Below are 18,797 nucleotides of genomic sequence, written 5' to 3'. Positions count from 1 at the left end.
TGGGAACAAAAGGTCACACTGACCATACAAATTATAGAATACAATCAAGGTTGCAAAAATAGTAATAATTATTGTGCCTCCCATTAAACTTGAGCCACATCTTCCTAAGGTTAAAAGGGCAAGAGCTAATACAAACAGCAGCTGGCTAGGGAAGAGGCTTCTCTCTGAAGCTGCTTTGAAGCTTCAGAGAATTTAGAGAATTTAGCTTAGCTTTTACTAAGTTCCCTTTCTTCTAAAAAGCTATACATGTTATGAAATATATTGGCTTAAATGTAATTATGCAAAGGATTTAGAAGAAATGTTAAATAGAATCATAGAATCATAAAGTTGGAAGAGACCACAAGGGCCATTGGGTCCGGACCCCTGCCAGACAGAGAGACGCCATCAGAGCACTCCTGACATATGGTTGTCGGGCCTCTGCTTAATGACCTCCAAAGAAGGAGATCTTTCATTGATAATGTGTGAGGAGGTGAACCCAAAATATCTGTTTAAGATAAAAATTAGAACCATTAGCCACCATCTGTTTTGGAGTGAATAGGGCAATAGGGCAAAAGATGAAATGTTAGTTAAGGCGCCTAGTCTAGGGCAAAAGGTTATTTGGTAATTAAGGTGCCTGGTCGAGGTAAATGTAAGATATATGACTACTTATTTGCCAATTATAAATAGAAGAATATATAGCTCTTTGTCTCCCATAAAAGGTAATAGGAAATGGGTGTATCTTTTATGATTGGTTCTAGCAAACAGCCAATAGGAATTTTAACCAGGCTGATTGGACAGAGGCAGCCAAAGGAGGAGCAAGGGGGCTGAGCTGAGGGAATATAAGTGCTGGCCATAAGGGCAGGAGGCAGGCCAGAGCTTGGTAACCATATACCACTGTGCCTCACATTTATTTGTCCGACAAATAAATTATTATTTTAATTTCTCTATTGCTGCGTTGAATATTTCATTCCAGCTAAGCGTTAACCACAAGCAGGGTGCTACAACATGTGAAGCTGTTAGGAGCAGTCGTTACTTTGGGGGCATGGTGTCATTGCTACTTTGATAGACAAGCAGCTCTATTTTTCCATAATATATGAATCTGGAGATACTGTGCAAGCCTGGACTAGCCCATGAATGTACTTATGGAGTGAACGGGGACCAGTGAATGCATCGTGAATCCTGGCAAGAAGGAAGCTCTGTAAGTGGTTCCTGTGTCCAGAAAGCAGGTCGCTTGTCTGTTCTGGTTAGGGTTGCCCTCCCTCTGAAGAAACACCTTTTTCATAAGAGGCCCAAATGACCTCTGTGACCAGCAGTGTCATTTGCCAGCTTCATCTGGTATGCCAGCTACAGCCAGAATCAATCCATGAAATGGGAACCTTGAGATTGGATTACTGCAATATGCTCTATGTGGAGCTGGCCTTGGGCCTGGTCCAAAAGCTCCAGTAGCACAGATTGCAGCAACTAAATTGCTGAGGGGGGGCGGGGGGCAGATGGTCAATTCTTCTTAAACATCTGCACTGGCTGCCCACAGACTGGACCCGGTTCAAGGCACTGGAATCTTTTTCTTCTTGAGGATAAAATGAATACTGAGCTGCCATTGAAAGCTTAGGTCCATGTAAGGTTCACTACCATGATGTTTGGTTTCCGAAAAACCGCATGTGCTTCAAATAAGCCCTCCCCATCCTGATTCCTCCAGATGCTCTGGGCTAAAGCTCCCAAAAACTCTGACCATCGGCTATGCTGACTTGGGCTGATGTAAGTGAAATATACTTGGAGTCAAGAGTGGATTTCATGTTCTTTATTCAGCTCATAGTGGTGAGGAGGAATGGAAGTTCCCCCAGAATGTCTGCTTTATATACATTATTTACACAATGGGCCGCATGTGATTGGCTAATTCCGGGATTCTCCTGTAGGCCAATCAGGTTGTGGATTCACGTCCACCTGGAGCTGGATTGGGTGGCTCCTGTGGACCAATCAGACTGCTGCATTTTGGATCCTATTCAACTCAGTACATAACACCAAGTTATACTCCAAACCTTTTGGAGGGCATCAGGAAGGGGAAGCTTGCTTTACAGTTTAGCCAGCATGCATAAAAAAAAGATTCCGCTTACCATTTAAGGCTCCCACATAGCAATAGACATCATAGGTTTCATTAGGAAGACGATATCCATAGGTTCTGACTCCTTCTTTCCCCATCATGTCTCCATAGCATCCAACTCTTGGTTGCCTGATGGGATACCTGCAACAGAGTAAGTGGAAGTTTGTGAAGATCACGTTTCATTTGCCCCCGCAGACGTACAAAAAAGTTTTAGGGTGCGCAGTCAAGAAGCAACTTGGTCCTCTCACCTAACGGTCTGATCGGACAACCAGCCCGCATCACACTGCTCAAAGCCATCTTCATAGGCTGCTTTCAGCTGATGAGGGCTTGCTATAACAGCACCATTCTCCACACAAGCCTCCTGAGCCTGCTTGAAATTCAAGGTGTACCTACTAGTAGCTGCTCGGTAGTGAAACACAACACCTGCAAAGAAAGTAAAACCATGCTGGTCACTTGCGTGTCATCAACATCTATTATTATTATTATTATTAATATTAATATTATCATCATATTGCTGATGAAATTATACTAGTCTCATTAAGCAGTAAGCTTAGAAATAACATGGAGGAAGGATTTTAAAACTTCAGATTTTATTCTACATCACCAGGAATGTGGAACTGAAAACTAAATTTGGTTGACCTATCTTCTGCTCACTGTACTAATCTGTAAGATATGGGTTCCATTAAGTACTTTAGTTAAGTACTGTATTTCTGCATTTCGGTTATGGCCTACAGCCAATGTGGAAATAAAACTGAATTGGAATTTTAGCCTACTGAAATTTCCTGAAATAAAATAGACTTTCAATTTTCTATCTTCCACTCTGCAGCCCAAAAGGAATAGACAATGGGGCTGCACATATTCTCTCAGTGCTTGGGTTCAAAGCTTTCAGGCTCTTCTTAGATTATGTATGGGACTTTAGAGGTATAGGGGTCTCATAGCCACCCCTGGAGTCCCCATCAAGCTGAGATTCAATGAAGACAAGTCTCAGCTAGAGGACATATTCTTCTCCCAGTTGAAAGATGGGCATATGTTTGAATCTGAAATGAATAAAGATACTTGCATTTGTAGACAGTGCTGTGCTTTATATGGCTGTGCAACAGCTATCTCAACATTTTCCGTAATGAATAATTCCATACAAATGAGAAAACTTATCAGACAACAGAAGTTAGAAACAAGGGTTTCTTTAAAGAGAAATAATGTATCTTCCACAACAGGCTACGTCACTAAAAGTACATTGTAATTTTCAGAGACACTCTTAATTGCCTCTAACTGAAGGCTGTTTGGACAGTTCGCAGAATTGAATTTAATTTTTATTATGACCAACACAAGAATAATGCACAAAACATTAATGCACCAGTGTAACTTTTGAAAGAATGCATAAAATTCAAGCCCACTTTGATCTGTAGGAGGTAGGAGTCATGCCAGTTCAGCAACTTAACCAGCTACACAAAAAGCAAAACTGGGGGAAATGGTCTTATATTCATAGAATCATAAAGCTGTAGAGTTGGAAGGGACCCCAAGAGGGTGGCATATAAATACTTCTATAAATAAATAAAAATTGTTATCTCACACCTTCCAGTGCATTTTCCTATCACCTTCTTTACTGCAAAAAGTCCAGTTTTGGGGAGGTTTGCTGCATCAGACTGCTAAATCTACTCTAACTGTGCAACCTGCATTTCATAGTATGTGGCCAAAGCCCACTCTAAAATACCACAGCCTGAAGCAGCCTCAGAATGTGGCAAAATGTCCTTTCTTCTGTTATGTGTATGTCTTCTCAATAACCTTGTGGCCCCTCACTGTATGCATTACCTAAAGTGTTCTAACTCAAATAAACATTTCAACATGATTAACTAGGTGCAAGATTGCAACCCAAATCTTCCTGAAATTAGCAGGAGTTAGGCGTGCTTAATGGGGACACGGCATTTTGCTGTAAAACACCCCTTACTGTTTCCATGAATTTTTATGATAGGCTCTCTCCATCGCTGAAAATGTGGAATAATTCCATAGAACACAAAGAGTTATTCCAAATGTATAATTCATCAGAATACCGTTGGGTTGCTAACATTTGGCCAAACAGTACTTGGAAGAGGCTTATGGCTTGGCATGGTCTTAATGTTATGAGAAGATGGCAGAGAGCCAGTTACATTAGGTGTTTACCACCCTGGAATTTCCCACATGCCATTTAAACAAATTTACAATCCCTTTCTCCACCCCACCCCACCCCCCACAACACATCTAAGTAACATCAATAACAATTATAATATTACTATGAATAACATTCTGCTATTATTTGATATTGAAACGTTCATAACAACGCTAATTGACAGAACTGCCATGCAGTGAAAAACCTTGACTCTGTTCCTGAAGGTTAAAGGTTCAAGACTCAGTGGGTTCCATAACAGATGGCCACCCTAGTCTAGACAGCTGTAAAAGAAGAAATTGATCCATTGCTTCAAGTTAAGAAGTGACAATCAGGCAGGCTATTGCTTATTTCTCTTCCCTTGTGAACAACAGACCACAGCAACTGGTGTCCAGGTTAATGAACTGGAAAATGGCTCCAGATAGACTTTGGCCACAAATAGGTGAAGCTATTGATCTGGTCAGCTTGCATCTTGATCTTCATTAAAATGTAATTTGCCAGCTAATTTGGATTTGTGATGCGGCATATTCCCAACTTGATGCAACCCAATTTCAGTCTGTTATGCTCCACTGCTGCAGAGATACAAATGAGACAAATGAAGCAACATTTTCCCAGCTTCTTTCTGCCAGTGATTATTACCCAAGGGCAGGTATGCTTCCAAGGGGCTGAGATAGCGTCTTTTAAAATCTAAACAGAAAGACAGCTTAAAGCTTTCTGATATCTGAGCAAGATGGAATTAAAAATTGGGAGCATTCTGTTGGAACAGCCTAAGCATGTTCTCTAGATGATTACAGGAACTTTCAGAACATATGTCCAAATAAGGATCAAGCTTACATGTGAGGTGAAACATCCATGATGGAAACTCAAGAAATCTTTTTAGTTTACCAAAAGCAGCAGCAGCAGGACCCTGATTTGGAAGAAGGGTATTACTGCGGGGGCAGGATACAAAGAGTCTTTTATGCCAGGTTTCATATCTCCTACCACTTCCTTCCTTTTATTTTATTAGTTTTTATTTCACTTATGTTGCAGGTGAACATGCTGCAGAGTGCAGTGTTGGGCTGGGCTGGGCTGGGCAATATCTGGTTTTCCACATTGTGATATATCACCAGCTAAACATTGCAATATACTGATATATCATGATGTCTGAAATAAGGATGGAGCTATGTAGAGGCACTGACTGGTTTCATGGTTTTTCCTGCATCTTGATTTTTGCATATTATGCACACAGACATCATGATTTGCAATGTATTGCCAGGTCAAAAACTATGAAACCAATATCACAATATGGACTTCAAGACGGTTTTCCACACTATATCGATATATCGCCTGGCCCTAGTGAAGTGCCAGTGCAATTCTATTCACCTCCCATCTTAATTTGCCCAAATCTACTCTATACATTTATGTAAATTTGCATCATGGGCCTTTACCACAAGTCCTGTTTATTGCTTTGCAATGTCTCTGATAAGCCCATGCCCCATGATGATTCCCTTGACTTACATCAACCCCTGAAGCTGCTGTTACCTACAGAGGGGGGACATTGCAAGCTTAGAATGCCATCCTAGACTAAGGTTACCAGATTTTTTTCAATGAATCTGGGGACACTTTTCAACTTCAATGGATTTTGTATGGGGACTGATTTGTAAATCCGGGGACTGTCCCCAGGAAACAGGGATGTCTGGTAACCTAATCCTAGACATATCTGCTCAGAAGTGAGAGTTTCAATCCAGCAACATCCGGAGGGTCACAGGGTCTTCCCCTGTCCCAAAGTTTTCCCTTCCATGGCTGAGGCTCCACACCACCAATTTAAATACACCCAAAATAAACTGTGGTGAGCAATACAGTGGTACCTCTGGTTACAAACTTAATTCATTCCGGAGGTCTGTTCTTAACCTAAAACTGTTCTTAACTAGAGGCGTGCTTTCGCTAATGGGGCCTCTTGCTGCCACTGTGCCTCCGGCACACGATTTCCGCTCTCATCCTAGGGCAAAGTTCTCAACTCGAGGTAACTCTTCCAGGTTAGCAGAGTTTATAACCTGATGCGTTTGTAACCTGATGCGTTTGTAACTTGAGGTACCACTGTACTCACAAAGCTGATAACGCCTTGAAGCAGAGAGGCAGTGGCAAACAGGGCTGCTCTGTGACTAGATAAAAACACTGGCTTGACCTTCCCCTGTGCCTGATCAACAGAAATCAGCAGAGGAAGCTGATGGCACTGATGCTGTTAAAGTGACAGGGACTGACAAACCACTCAAGTGGCAAATTATGTCCTATAACAGTAAGAAAAGTCAATACTGAATGGTCCAAAAATATGAAAGCATCCAAAGCATTGTTTGGCTAATCATGGGTGCTATTGCTATTCATGGGTACTATTGCTTTCCATTGATATTCTGAAGGCCCTCGCCCAAAGTTGGAGACTCTCAGACTGGAATGTCGTAAAGTGCAAAGGGTCTGCTGCTGTAGCATCATGCTGGTGGTCCGTTCATAATAGAGCAAGGATTTTGTTGTAGTTCTTTGTTAAGTGTAAACTTGGTTTTCCCCCAATATGTAACATCTAGAGGTGGGAAACTGAACACCTTGTGCACTGTTCTCCCACTGTTTTCACACAGCTCTCCCAAAGCGGAATGAAAGGCATTCCTTGTGGGTTGTGTCCGAATGGTCCTGTAGCAAAGAAGTGAGTCAGAATCCCACAGGGAGTTCTCTCATGCATGCCTCACTGATATAAATGGGAAATGAGATTACCCTCTCTCCTCCCCAAGACAGACAGAAAGAAACACACACACACACACACACACAGAGAGAGAGAGAGAGAGAGAGAGAGAGAATTTTCTCTGTTTAACGTTAATTATTTCAACTTGCTACTGGATCAAATTCAAATGAACAGGCTAATATCCATGAAAACAGCCCTTCCCCTATATTAGTCAGAGAGACACAAAGAAGGCTGATCTATTACTGACATGTTGAATTAATGAGGTTTTAAAAGAGAAAATAAAAGCTATATATAAAAATAAAAGCTATATATAAAAATGTCATCTGCCACTGCCATCTCCTGGGAGTCTAGACCTAGAAAAATCTTTTGAAGTTGTTCTGAAATTCTTGAGTTTTCTAAGGGATGTTTCTTTTGATTATGTGTTCTACTTGACATGAGTGATATATTGAGCACTGCAACTTGTGCCTGGGTAATGCTGGTTTACAAAGACAGCTGGAAACAAAATGGAACAGTCAGCCAAGCTGTCCTTTAAACTGACGACCGGGAAGAAAGACACAGTTTGATCCTCGATATATCTAAAGGATAACAAGGAATAGAGGCAGTATTTGCTTTATTGTTGTATACTCCCTAGTAGAAATCCTAGAACAAAAGCAGCGGGGTCTGTTTAGGCATAATGGTTTCTGTCCAATAAACTATGGCTGTACACTTCCCCTTTAGTATCTCCCCAATCACTTTGCTCGTGCATCAGACTTAAAAGACTCCCAGTGCTTGTTAAACCACGGTTTCCTATTATAATCAAATCAGGAAACAGTGGTTTAATCTCTACTTACTAACTGCCATGAACCCAGAATCAGCTATCCTTAGTCCTAACAAGCAAACAAGAGAGAGGAGTGATGGGGGAAGATGACATGTGGATACAATACTCAAAGGGAGAAGGAGAGGGGTGATGGGGAAGATAACATGTGGATACAATGCTCAATCTTGGTCAGCAGTTGTTATGTCTGACACAACATTAATTTAATTAATTAGTTAATTTATGGAATTCACTGCCACAAGATATGGTGATAACTAGTATCTCAGGTGGTTTTAAGAGGGGATTAGACAAATCCATGGAGGATGGGCCTACAAATGGTTAAATGCAATGATAACTATACTGAGCCTCTAGGTTCAGTATGCTGCTAAATAACATAGAATCATAGAACTGTAGAGTTGAAGGGACCCAGAGGGTCATCTAGTCCAACCCCCGCAATATGGAATTTTCTTTATGAATGCTAACTAAGTTAAAGCTATGTAGGCTCAGGGTGGCTTCTTACTTTTAACACGCTCCTTTCTGTGGAAAGGCAACATACAAATAAAATTATGATATATCGTTATACCTGACTGATTTGAGAAAGTGGTTATCAATTTTTATTTTGTGGATATTATAGGAATCTTTAGTCCACAGCACTGATGCACTTTTCAATTACAATGCTCACCCCTGATACCATGCCATCTGTCACTGAGCTAAATACTTCTCCCCATTAAATACTGCCATCATGGCTTTCCATAAATGCCATCTATTCAATTTTATTTTCACCCCAGTAACCTTGATTAATTCTGGTTAACTCCAATCACTCTGTTGAGGGTAGACTATATGCTTCTAGCTCTCCAGGCCAAATAATAAAGATTAGAAATATGATGATATGCTGTGTAGCCTTGGAATGCAAAGGAAACAGACAAGCATATTTTGTTGCATATAAAAAGTCCCATCACTTATCAACCAGTCTGGTGAAACGAGGGAGCTTAGTTGATCATTTGTGGTGAGTAATGCTTCCCATATTATTACTATCATGAGGAAGACATATTATCTCATTTCTGCACGCAAACACCACAGGCTTAAGAAAAACAAAGTGGAAAGTTCCCAGCTTGAATCCAACTTTGACCATCTTTTGTGACACAATCCTGATTCTTGCACAAAAAGCAAATGGGAACCTTCCCCTCATTTTCCCTGTAAAGTTTATAGGTTGGACGGATCAAGAATAGTGTCTAGAGATGTTGCAAGATGGGCATGCAAAGAAGAGAGGCGGGGACAGCACCACTGGGCAGGGTTGGAAGTTAAGAGTAGCCATGCAAGGGCACAGAAACAGAACATGGAGCTCCTTGCCTCCTCAAGGAGCTCATTTGTTGTTCCCTTGCTGTGTAGTCAGAGACCTACATAAGAGTGCCAGGGAATTTTTGCTAGAAAAAGGACCCTAAACATCCTTCACTATTTTTAGCCTTCAGCGTTGCATTTAGCTTGGTTTGAGTCATCTGCTTTACTCTACTCAGTTCTTCCTTGCCCCCAGCTATGTGTGATGTGGATCACCTTGTGTGCTTCTAAATGTCTGCTTTTGTAACACTATCATCTAGATTACATTATACATGTGATGAGGGCAAAAGAAATGTTCATCTTTGGGGTTTCTGCGTGCCGGATTAAGTACTATAAATCTGGTCACATTCCTATGACAATAAAAATGATGAAATTTTGGTTTTATTTTGCACCATGCAGTCATCTTTAAACTCATTTTTCCTGTATGAATTTGGCACCATAATATAAGGAAGGTGGTGGTAGGTGTCAAAAATGATACCTTAACAATTACCTGTGATTCTTGCATTGCAGGGAATTGAACTAGATGGTCCTTTGGGTCCCTTTCAACGCTACAACTGTATGATGAGCAGTAAGAGACCCCCATTCCCTGATCTCTTGGCATTCCTTCAAACCGTTGCCTGGCAGCTTTAGTCACACTGAAGTTTACATAAGCAAGGATGTTAACTACAGTTAATAATAACTAAGTTTCTCTCTTAACCAACAGCCTCAAACTTGAGACTCAGCTATACAGCTGCAAATAAAATGTTTTAAGTGTGTTTTAAGTACAATATACAATGTGACACTAGATAGTGATGGTGAGCCTTATGGAAAATTCATTTATTTTTAAAAAACACTTTTAAAAAAAGCATTTTCAGAACATTCTTAACATATATGTAGATTCCACCTTGGGCATCACTTCCTGGTAAAAAGGACTAGTGATTTAAATACAGTGATGAAGCAATATTTAACTCTGGTTCAAGCCAGATAAGCGAAGGAGGAGGGTGCCATCCCATGTCCAGTTCCCGATCTCTTAACCACTACGGAGAGATTACAGCATTACGTCTGATAAAAGTGAAAACAAGTGATGGAGCCCAAACTGGGAATATTAAGAAGTATCATAATAGATAAGAAAATAAAAGAAATTAGCTTGAGCATAGTAAGAGCAGGGTCTGCATTCAATAAATACAGAGGTTGCTTTGAATTTAGGGTGGGGAATCATCTCTCTTTCAAAGAAAGGTGAATAAAAGGAAACTCAGTATCTGGGAAGAAAGCACTTCCAGACTGTCACTATTTTTGAGTAGGATTCAATCACATACTGGCATATTCAGTTTGTGCAATTATAACCGGTTAGTAGACCTTCTACAACAAACCTGCTTTCCCCAAAGATCAGAACTTTTCCAATATTGATAGCAACGGGGGGGGGGGGACAGTGGAAAATGTGGGATAACGCTTGCTTTGATGCAACGTCATCTAACCTCCCCAGAAACAAATCAGAATGAACGGCCATTAAGTAACTGGCATCATCAATATGCAAACCAATCAGGATGGACACTCAAATAAGCAAATGGTCTGGAAGCAGCCAAAAGCAAGGCAGGATCAGCAATTGGAGGCTTTGTGGTCAATTCTGGCCAAATACGAAACAACAGCTGTCTCCCACCATTGCCAGCCCAGAGACAAAAGATGGAGAACAACCAATGCCAGTAGCAATAGGACTTACTGGCAGACTACTTATGACAATAGAAGGAAAGGCCACACCCACCAAACTCCATTGTCTCCTCAGACTGACTCTCCCAGGAAACTAGAAACAGCAGGAGTAGAAAGGGAGGCTAAGAAGATAACTGAGATGTAACAGTATATTGCCGGCAAACAGGAAAAGTTCACTCATATATAATGATTCATTTTGTAATTTGAAGCTGATAAAGCAGATGAACAAATACAAAAGTGTACTCTTACCATCCACAGCTAATGAGACAACATTTTGGGTATCTTCAATTCCATAGATGACATCGCAGCGGTAAACCCCAGCATCGCTTGCCTGCAATTTCTCCATAGTCAATGATGCATCACCAATGTCTTCCCAGTTGCTCGGAACAGACACCCTGTCTTTGTAGCCTCGCTCTAGCTTGACTTTCCCATTCTGGGCCACCAAAACAGTGGTTTCTCTTAGATCTTTTCCGCCTTTATCCTGTTCGATCTTTGACCACTTAATCCGGAAAAGTTCATTTGAACTGTGGTAGTTAGGCAAAGTAGGCAAGGTCGAAAAGAAGCAAGGGAGGATGACTTTTCCAGAGAGCGAGCCCTTCACCGGTGGGCTTTTTTCTGCAAAAGAAAATAGCATATAAGAGAGCTGGCAAAAGCTGATCTACACAAAATCAACAGAGACTTAAAATTCAAGCAACGATAGCCCCCTTCTATTACTACAGCTGAAAGTGTGCCGCAATTGGTTGATTCAAACAGCTGTCTGACATGTCACATTGGACCATAATTTAAAACTTTGGTTATCACTTATGGTTTATTTGTAGGAAACAAACCATGGCCCCAGGTTTGGGCACAGCCATAGGAAGAGAAGTGGAGGAGCATATTGTTTTAATGGCTTTTAAATTGTATTTTTGTACTTTATTGTCCTGTAAATTGCTTCAGGACTCCTTTGAGGCATGTGACATGATATATACATTTAATAAAATTAACATCTGGAAGACTGAAAGTTGCCTATCCCTCTTCTGAGTGAGGCCCTGTATGACAAATAGAGCCTCATAAAACCCAGCCACTGAAAAATAAGATTGTGTTTAAAATATGGAATCTCAGTTATGGGGGGGGGGTCCCCTTTACAGGAAGGAGCATTTCTATGTAAAATAAGCAGCAACCCATATACATTGGTGGCATTGTCACTTGTTATCTTCTCATCATCCCTTTTGTCTTAAGACATTAATTTAAATCCTTGGAGCAGGGCAGTCACTCAAACCCCTTGACACATTAAAAGAATGAGTACACAGCACATAGCCCAAGTTCTGCCAACCAGGAACTGGGTGACTGTGGGAATGACCCTACATGTACAAGAAGCTCCTTCATGAGGGGGGTTCCTGACCACATGTGTACAGTCCCTTCCCACAACCATCCTATCCAAAATACAGCAGGAAGAGTGGCCAATGGGTACATTGATGGCGGCGGTGCGAACCAGTCTGCACAGCCCAACAGCTCCCGCACAACTCTTACAACGGGTGAAAGGGTCTGTGAGAATTCCCTCATATTTGCAGCATAAGCGAGCACAGTTAACACCAGTGATATCCAATGGCCCAGCCTAATTTCATTGAGCTCGAAACAGGCTGGTAATGCAGCCCCTCCTTCCCACGGAGAATGGCTGGGATTGATACAGACTGAAACGAAGGTCCCTTCCTCACTCTCTTCCAGCAACGGGCCTTGTCTGTTTTGAAAAATTGGGAGATTAATTCGTACAGGCGGCAAGCGTTTTAGGCGCGTCCAAATGGCGCGCTATTGCCGACACATGGATCCTTTTGGGTCCAGAAAAGGGAAGGATGAGGGCAAAAAAGGGAAGAACAGGGTGGGGCACACTTATGTGCACTCTGCCGATATCATAGAATCATAGAATCATAGAGTTGGAAGAGACCACAAGGGCCATCGAGTCCAACTCCCTGCCAAGCAGGAAACACCATCAGAGCACTCCTGACATATGGTTGTCAAGCCTCTGCTTAAAGACCTCCAAAGGAGGAGACTCCACCACACTCCTTGGCAGCAAATTCCACTGTCGAACAGCTCTTACTGTCAGGAAGTTCTTCCTAATGTTTAGGTGGAATCTTCTTTCTTGTAGTTTGGAACCATTGCTCCGTGTCCGCTTCTCTGGAGCAGCAGAAAACAACCTTTCTCCCTCCTCTATGTGACATCCTTTTATATATTTGAACATGGCTATCATATCACCCCTTAACCTCCTCTTCTCCAGGCTAAACATGCCCAGCTCCCTTAGCCGTTCCTCATAAGGCATCGTTTCCAGGCCTTTGACCATTTTGGTTGCCCTCCTCTGGACACGTTCCAGTTTGTCAGTGTCCTTCTTGAACTGTGGTGCCCAGAACTGGACACAGTACTCCAGGTGAGGTCTGACCAGAGCAGAATACAGTGGCACTATTACTTCCCTTGATCTAGATCCTATACTCCTATTGATGCAGCCCAGAATTGCATTGGCTTTTTTAGCTGCCGCGTCACACTGTTGGCTCATGTCAAGTTTGTGGTCAACCAAGACTCCTAGATCCTTTTCACACGTACTGCTCTCAAGCCAGGTGTCACCCATCTTGTATTTGTGGCTCTCAATTTTTTTTGCCCAAGTGCAATACTTTACATTTCTCCCTGTTAAAATTCATCTTGTTTGTTTTGGCCCAGTTCTCTAATCTGTCAAGGTCGTTTTGAAGTGTGATCCTGTCCTCTGGGGTGTTAGCCACCCCTCCCAGTTTGGTGTCATCTGCAAATTTGATCAGGATGCCCTTGAGTCCATCATCCAAGTCGTTGATAAAGATGTTGAATAAGACCGGGCCCAAGACAGAACCCTGTGGCACCCCACTAGTCACTCTTCTCCAGGATGAAGAGGAACCATTGATGAGCACCCTTTGGGTTCGGTCAGTCAGCCAGTTACAAATCCACTGAGTGGTAGCATAGTCAAGACCGCATTTTACCAGCTTCTTTACAAGAATATCATGGGGCACCTTGTCAAATGCCTTGCTGAAATCAAGGTAGGCTACATCCACTGCGTTCCCTTCATCTACCAGGCTTGTAATTCTGTCAAAAAATGAGATCAGGTTAGTCTGACATGACTTATTTTTCAGAAATCCATGCTGACTATTGGTGATCACAGCATTCCTTTCTAGGTGCTCACAGACTGTTTGCTTAATGATCTGCTCCAGAATCTTCCCTGGTATTGATGTCAGACTGACTGGGCGGCAATTATTTGGGTCCTCTCTTTTCCCCTTTTTGAAAATAGGGGCAACATATGCCCTCCTCCAGTCTGCCGGGACTTCGCCTGTTCTCCAGGAATTCTCAAAGATGACTGCCAGTGGTTCTGAGATCACATCTGCCAGTTCTTTTAATACTCTTGGATGCAGTTCATCTGGCCCTGGAGACTTGAATACATCTAAACTAGCCAAGTATTCTTGTACTATCTCCTTAGTTATTCTGGGCTGTGTTTCCTCTGCTGAATCATTTGCTACAAATTCTTCAGGTTGGGCATTGTTTTCTTTATCGGAGAAGACTGAGACAAAGAAGGCATTGAGGAGTTCAGCCCTTTCTGTGTCCCCTGTTTGCATTTCACCATCTTCTCCTCTGAGTGACCCCACTGTTTCTTTGTTCTTCCTTTTGCTACGAACATACCCATAAAAGCCTTTTTTGTTGCTTTTAACCTCTCTAGCAAGCCTGAGTTCATTCTGTGCTTTAGCTTTTCTGACTTTGTGTCTACACGTGCTGGCTATTTGTTTGAATTCCTCTTTGGTGGTTTCCCCCCTTTTCCATTTTTTGTACACATCCTTTTTTAATCTTATCTCAGTTAAAAGTTCTTTAGATAGCCACCCTGGCTTCTTTAGGCACCTTCCATGTTTCCGTCTCATTGGTATTGCCTGAAGTTGTGCTTTTACTATCTCCCTCTTAACAAACTCCCAGCCATCATGAACTCCCTTTCCTTTTAGTATTACTGTCCATGGGATCTCACCCAGCACTTCCCTAAGTTTTATGAAGTCGGCTTTCTTAAAGTCAAGAAATTGAGTCCTAGTATGCTTGGCTGCTCCTTTCCGCTGTATAGTAAACTTCAGAAGAGCATGATCAGTCGCGCCTAATGATCCTTCCACTTCTACCCCACTAACCAGGTCATCAACATTGGTTAGGACCAGATCTAAAATGGCTGTTCCTCTTGTTGCTTCTCCCACTTTTTGGACAATGAAGTTGTCTGCAAGGCCAGTGAGGAATCTGTTTGACCTTATGCTCTTGGCTGAGTTTGACATCCAACAAATATCCGGGTAATTGAAGTCCCCCATTACTACTATCTCCCTTCCTTTTGCATGCTTGGCCATCTGTTCCAGGAAGGCATCATCTATGTCCTCCGTTTGGCTTGGGGATCTATAGTAAACTCCCACAATGAGGTCACTGTTATTCTTCTCTCCCTTAATTTTGACCCAAATGCTCTCACTTTGGCTTTGAGGTTCTAAATCTTGGATCTCTTCACAGGTATACACATCCCTGACATATAACGCCACTCCTCCTCCTTTCTTGTCTGGTCTGTTTCTCTGAAATAGATTGTATCCCTCCATTATTACATTCCAATCGTGGGACTTATCCCACCAGGTTTCAGTGATGCCTATTATGTCATATTTAGTTTGCTGTACCAAGAGCTCAAGCTCATCTTGTTTATTTCCCATGCTTTGCGCATTAGTGTACAGACATTGAAGTCCATTAATCATTCCCCCGTGTCTCTTATTTAAGGATTTTTTCCTCCCACTACTAGGTCTGCGTGCTGTTTGCTCCATTTGGTCTATGACATTTGGATGATCATCTTCATCAATTGATAGACTCCTACCTTCAGGAGCACTGTCTCCCTCCCCCACATTAGTCAGTTTAAAGCCCTCCTGATGAGGTTTCTGAGATTTTTGGCAAAAACATTCCTCCCAACCGTTGTGAGGTGCAGCCCATCGCTTGCCAGAAGTCCATCTTCAAGAAACTGCAGTCCGTGATCTAAGAATCCAAACTGTTCCTGTTTACACCATTTGCGAAGCCAGCTGTTCACTTCCACTATTTTTCCCTCTCTCCCTGGGCCACGTCGTTCAACTGGGAGGACAGATGAGATGACAATTTGTGCATTTAATTGCTTCAATTTCCTGCCCAGAGCCTCGTAGTCTCTTTTGATCTTCTGGAGGCTATTGCTTGCAGTGTCATTGGTTCCCACATGAACCAAGAGAAAGGGGTATTTTCAGTGGGTTTTATGATTCCTTGCAGTCATTCAGTTACATCTTGGATCTTAGCCCCGGGGAGACAGCACACTTCCCGAGACATCTTGTCAGGCCCACAGATCACTGCTTCTGTTCCCCTCAGTAGGGAATCCCCTATCACAACTACACGCCTTCTCTTAGGTTTGGTCGGGGTTTTCCGTGAGCTGTCCGTTCCAAGGTCACCTGCACATTCCCTGAGGACTGACTTTGCTGCTCGTCTTCATATACCTGATCGACTGTAATGAGGGAGAGATCCTCAAATGGAGTCTGCTCTTCATCTTCCATGCTAGGGGAGAGGACCTCAAAGCGATTGTGTATTTCTAAACAATCAGAGCGAACCCTGGGCCTCCTACTTCTTTGAGTCACGTTTCTCCATATATCTGGCTCCTGTGTTGGTGAACTAGCCTCCTTCTCAGGGGAGTCCCCTGTCTTCTCCTTGGTGGAGACGGCGTGCTCTGTTGCTTCCAAGAAGAGCTCCAGCTCTCTAATTCTTTGGAGCGTAGCTACACGTTCCTCCAGTTGCTGGACTTTGTCTTCTAAGAGGGCAATCAACATGCAATTGCTGCAGGTAAAGCTGCTTGCAACCTTTGGCAAGATGGCAAACATTACGCAGGAACCGCAGGCGACTGCAGCTGTTCCCTCACCCTCCATCTTGAGAACGTGTCGTTGGGGGTGACTACAGCGGTCCTCCATCATAAGAAGCGTGAAGACAGGACAAATAACTCCCCCCCCCAAAAAAAACCTAGGTCTCCCCCAACAAATGTTTGAGACTAGCTCCCCTAAATCTAAAAGATGGATTAAACTGCACGCGCCGCTAGGCTTGCGCCGCTGCCCTGCAAGCTCTGATAAGCTCCTCCCACAGCTAATCACCTGCCTCAACAGAAACCCTGCCCCCTCTGACCTTTGCACAGGGAGAGCAGCTAATCAGCCACAAAGAAACACACACACGAGAAAACCCTTTTTGCTTCTTCTTCAGCTGCTGCCCTGCAAGCTCAATCATGCAGGGGCTGGGGACAGAACCGCCACGCGAAATGATTGTCACCTGCATGAATTAGTTTCTTCAGGTCCCTTTATTAAAGCTTCATGTGTGTCAGGCTCCCTAGCTTCTCTTTCTAGCAACACAGGGCAATATCAGATGTATGTATATAAATCATACCCAAGAGCCCTGACAATTGCCATTTCAGCACCATTCTTTGTCCCTTGCATCAACGGTCTGTGGCTCAGCGCAATTTTTAGACCAGAGGTCTAAAAACTTGTGCTCACCTACTTCCTGGGCCCAGTAAATATTTTCAGCAGCACTGTCTCCTCCTGTGACTAATTTCTCCCTTCCGCTGCCATGCCCTGTTGGTTTCTCCAACCTGTGCATAGGAAATGCCTACAGGAACTATGGATCACTAGGAGTTGTAGTTCTTGAGAGGGCATGACACAAAGGAGGACATACTTTCCTTTGTGTTTCAAACTACAAATCCCCTCTCTCTGACTCCACATTCACTCAGTAATTGAATGCAGACATCAAGTCAGGTGAAAGAGGAATATTTTGCTACAGATATTATACACATTGATGGTGGGGACAGAAGGATCATGATGTTGGAGTTAAAACACACAACTCCAAAGACAGTTTCATCATGATTTTTCTCTACGCGTCAGTGGGGGTTCTCTCATTCTCTGGACAGCCTAGGCCAGCAGCTCGCCTTTCAGAATACAGTGGTACCTCGGGTTAAGAACTTAATTCATTCTGGAGGTCTGTTCTTAACCTGAAACTGTTCTTAACATGAGTTACCACTTTAGCTAATGGGGCCTCCCACTGCTGCCGTGCCACCGCTGCACGATTTCTGTTCTCATCCTGAAGCAAAAGTACTATTTCTGGGTTAGAGGAGTCTGTAACCTGAAGCGTCTTTAACCTGAAGCGTATGGAACCCGAAGTACCACTGTATTACTTGTTCTACCCTACCACTGTTTCCAGAAAATCTCACAAGATCTGGATATCATGTATGAACACATGGAAATAAGTTTGTATAAACATCTTCACTGCACCATCTACTAGTTAACTTGTTTTCCCCCTCACAGAAATGGGCTTGTAGCCCAGGCCTGGCCTCCCCTGGAGCTCTGGGCCTGGTTAAAGCCAAATGTACCCACCCATCCCCTTGCTTGGGCCCAGCTGATACTGCACAGATTTAAGTTTGTTACAGAATAAACTTGTGGTGCACTCCAGTAATGTTAGACTGCAGCTCCCATCATCTCTGATCACTGGCCATGTTGGCTGTGGCTTGTGGGAGTTGTGATCCAAAAGATCTGGAAGTTTGGTTCATGTACCAGGCTCTCATCCTGACCTTTTGCCAGGTCAAGGTTGGTTTTTATTCTAAAAAACATGGTGCTGTTTTCTAGTGTATATAAGCAACTACTCTGGTAAGAACTATTGTATTGTTCTAACTATGCACGCTGCATTACTAAGGTTTGCTCAATGTTTATTGAGATTCAGCAAAGTAAAATTTTAAAAGAATACATAATCTAGTAATTCTAAGCAAGTGTCGGTTTATTTTTAACATTTATCTAGAGGAAACAGCCACATTCCTATTATTACCAGAAAAAAACACTCCAGGCAACAAATCATTGCCTTTTAATTATTGCCTTTCCAATCTAGGGGCTTAACATATCACTGAAATAAAACATCCCACGGCATTTTATGGGAGAAGGGCCCAAAGAGGAAGTGAAAGCACGTGGATAGTCCCTGCTTGATTAAAGGACTTTTACAATGGTTTTATACATCTCCAGCTGCAAACACTTTACTGCAA

At 42.6% G+C, this 18,797-nt stretch overlaps 1 protein-coding gene across 7 annotated transcripts in view; it reads right to left on the bottom strand.

Moving 5' to 3' along the window:
* Positions 1-18,797, bottom strand: part of VCAN (versican) — a 131,927-nt gene that overhangs the window by 82,772 nt on the left and 30,358 nt on the right. For 5 of the 7 annotated variants that reach the window (XM_053408706.1, XM_053408709.1, XM_053408708.1 and 2 more), the window contains exons 3-5: positions 10,985-11,350; positions 2,326-2,500; positions 2,091-2,218 (exon numbers count right to left, since the gene is read on the bottom strand). In XM_053408706.1, coding sequence (XP_053264681.1) covers positions 2,091-2,218; positions 2,326-2,500; positions 10,985-11,350 — 669 coding nt within the window. The remainder of the gene's footprint in view (positions 1-2,090; positions 2,219-2,325; positions 2,501-10,984; positions 11,351-18,797) is intronic. The other 2 variants (XM_053408710.1, XM_053408711.1) reach the window with 1 other exon arrangement.

Source organism: Podarcis raffonei, chromosome 11 (genome assembly GCF_027172205.1).
Source record: "Podarcis raffonei isolate rPodRaf1 chromosome 11, rPodRaf1.pri, whole genome shotgun sequence".
Lineage (NCBI taxonomy): Eukaryota > Metazoa > Chordata > Lepidosauria > Squamata > Lacertidae > Podarcis > Podarcis raffonei.
The sequence above is the reverse complement of the archived record's forward strand: the minus strand, read 5'-3'. Positions and strand labels throughout refer to the sequence as shown.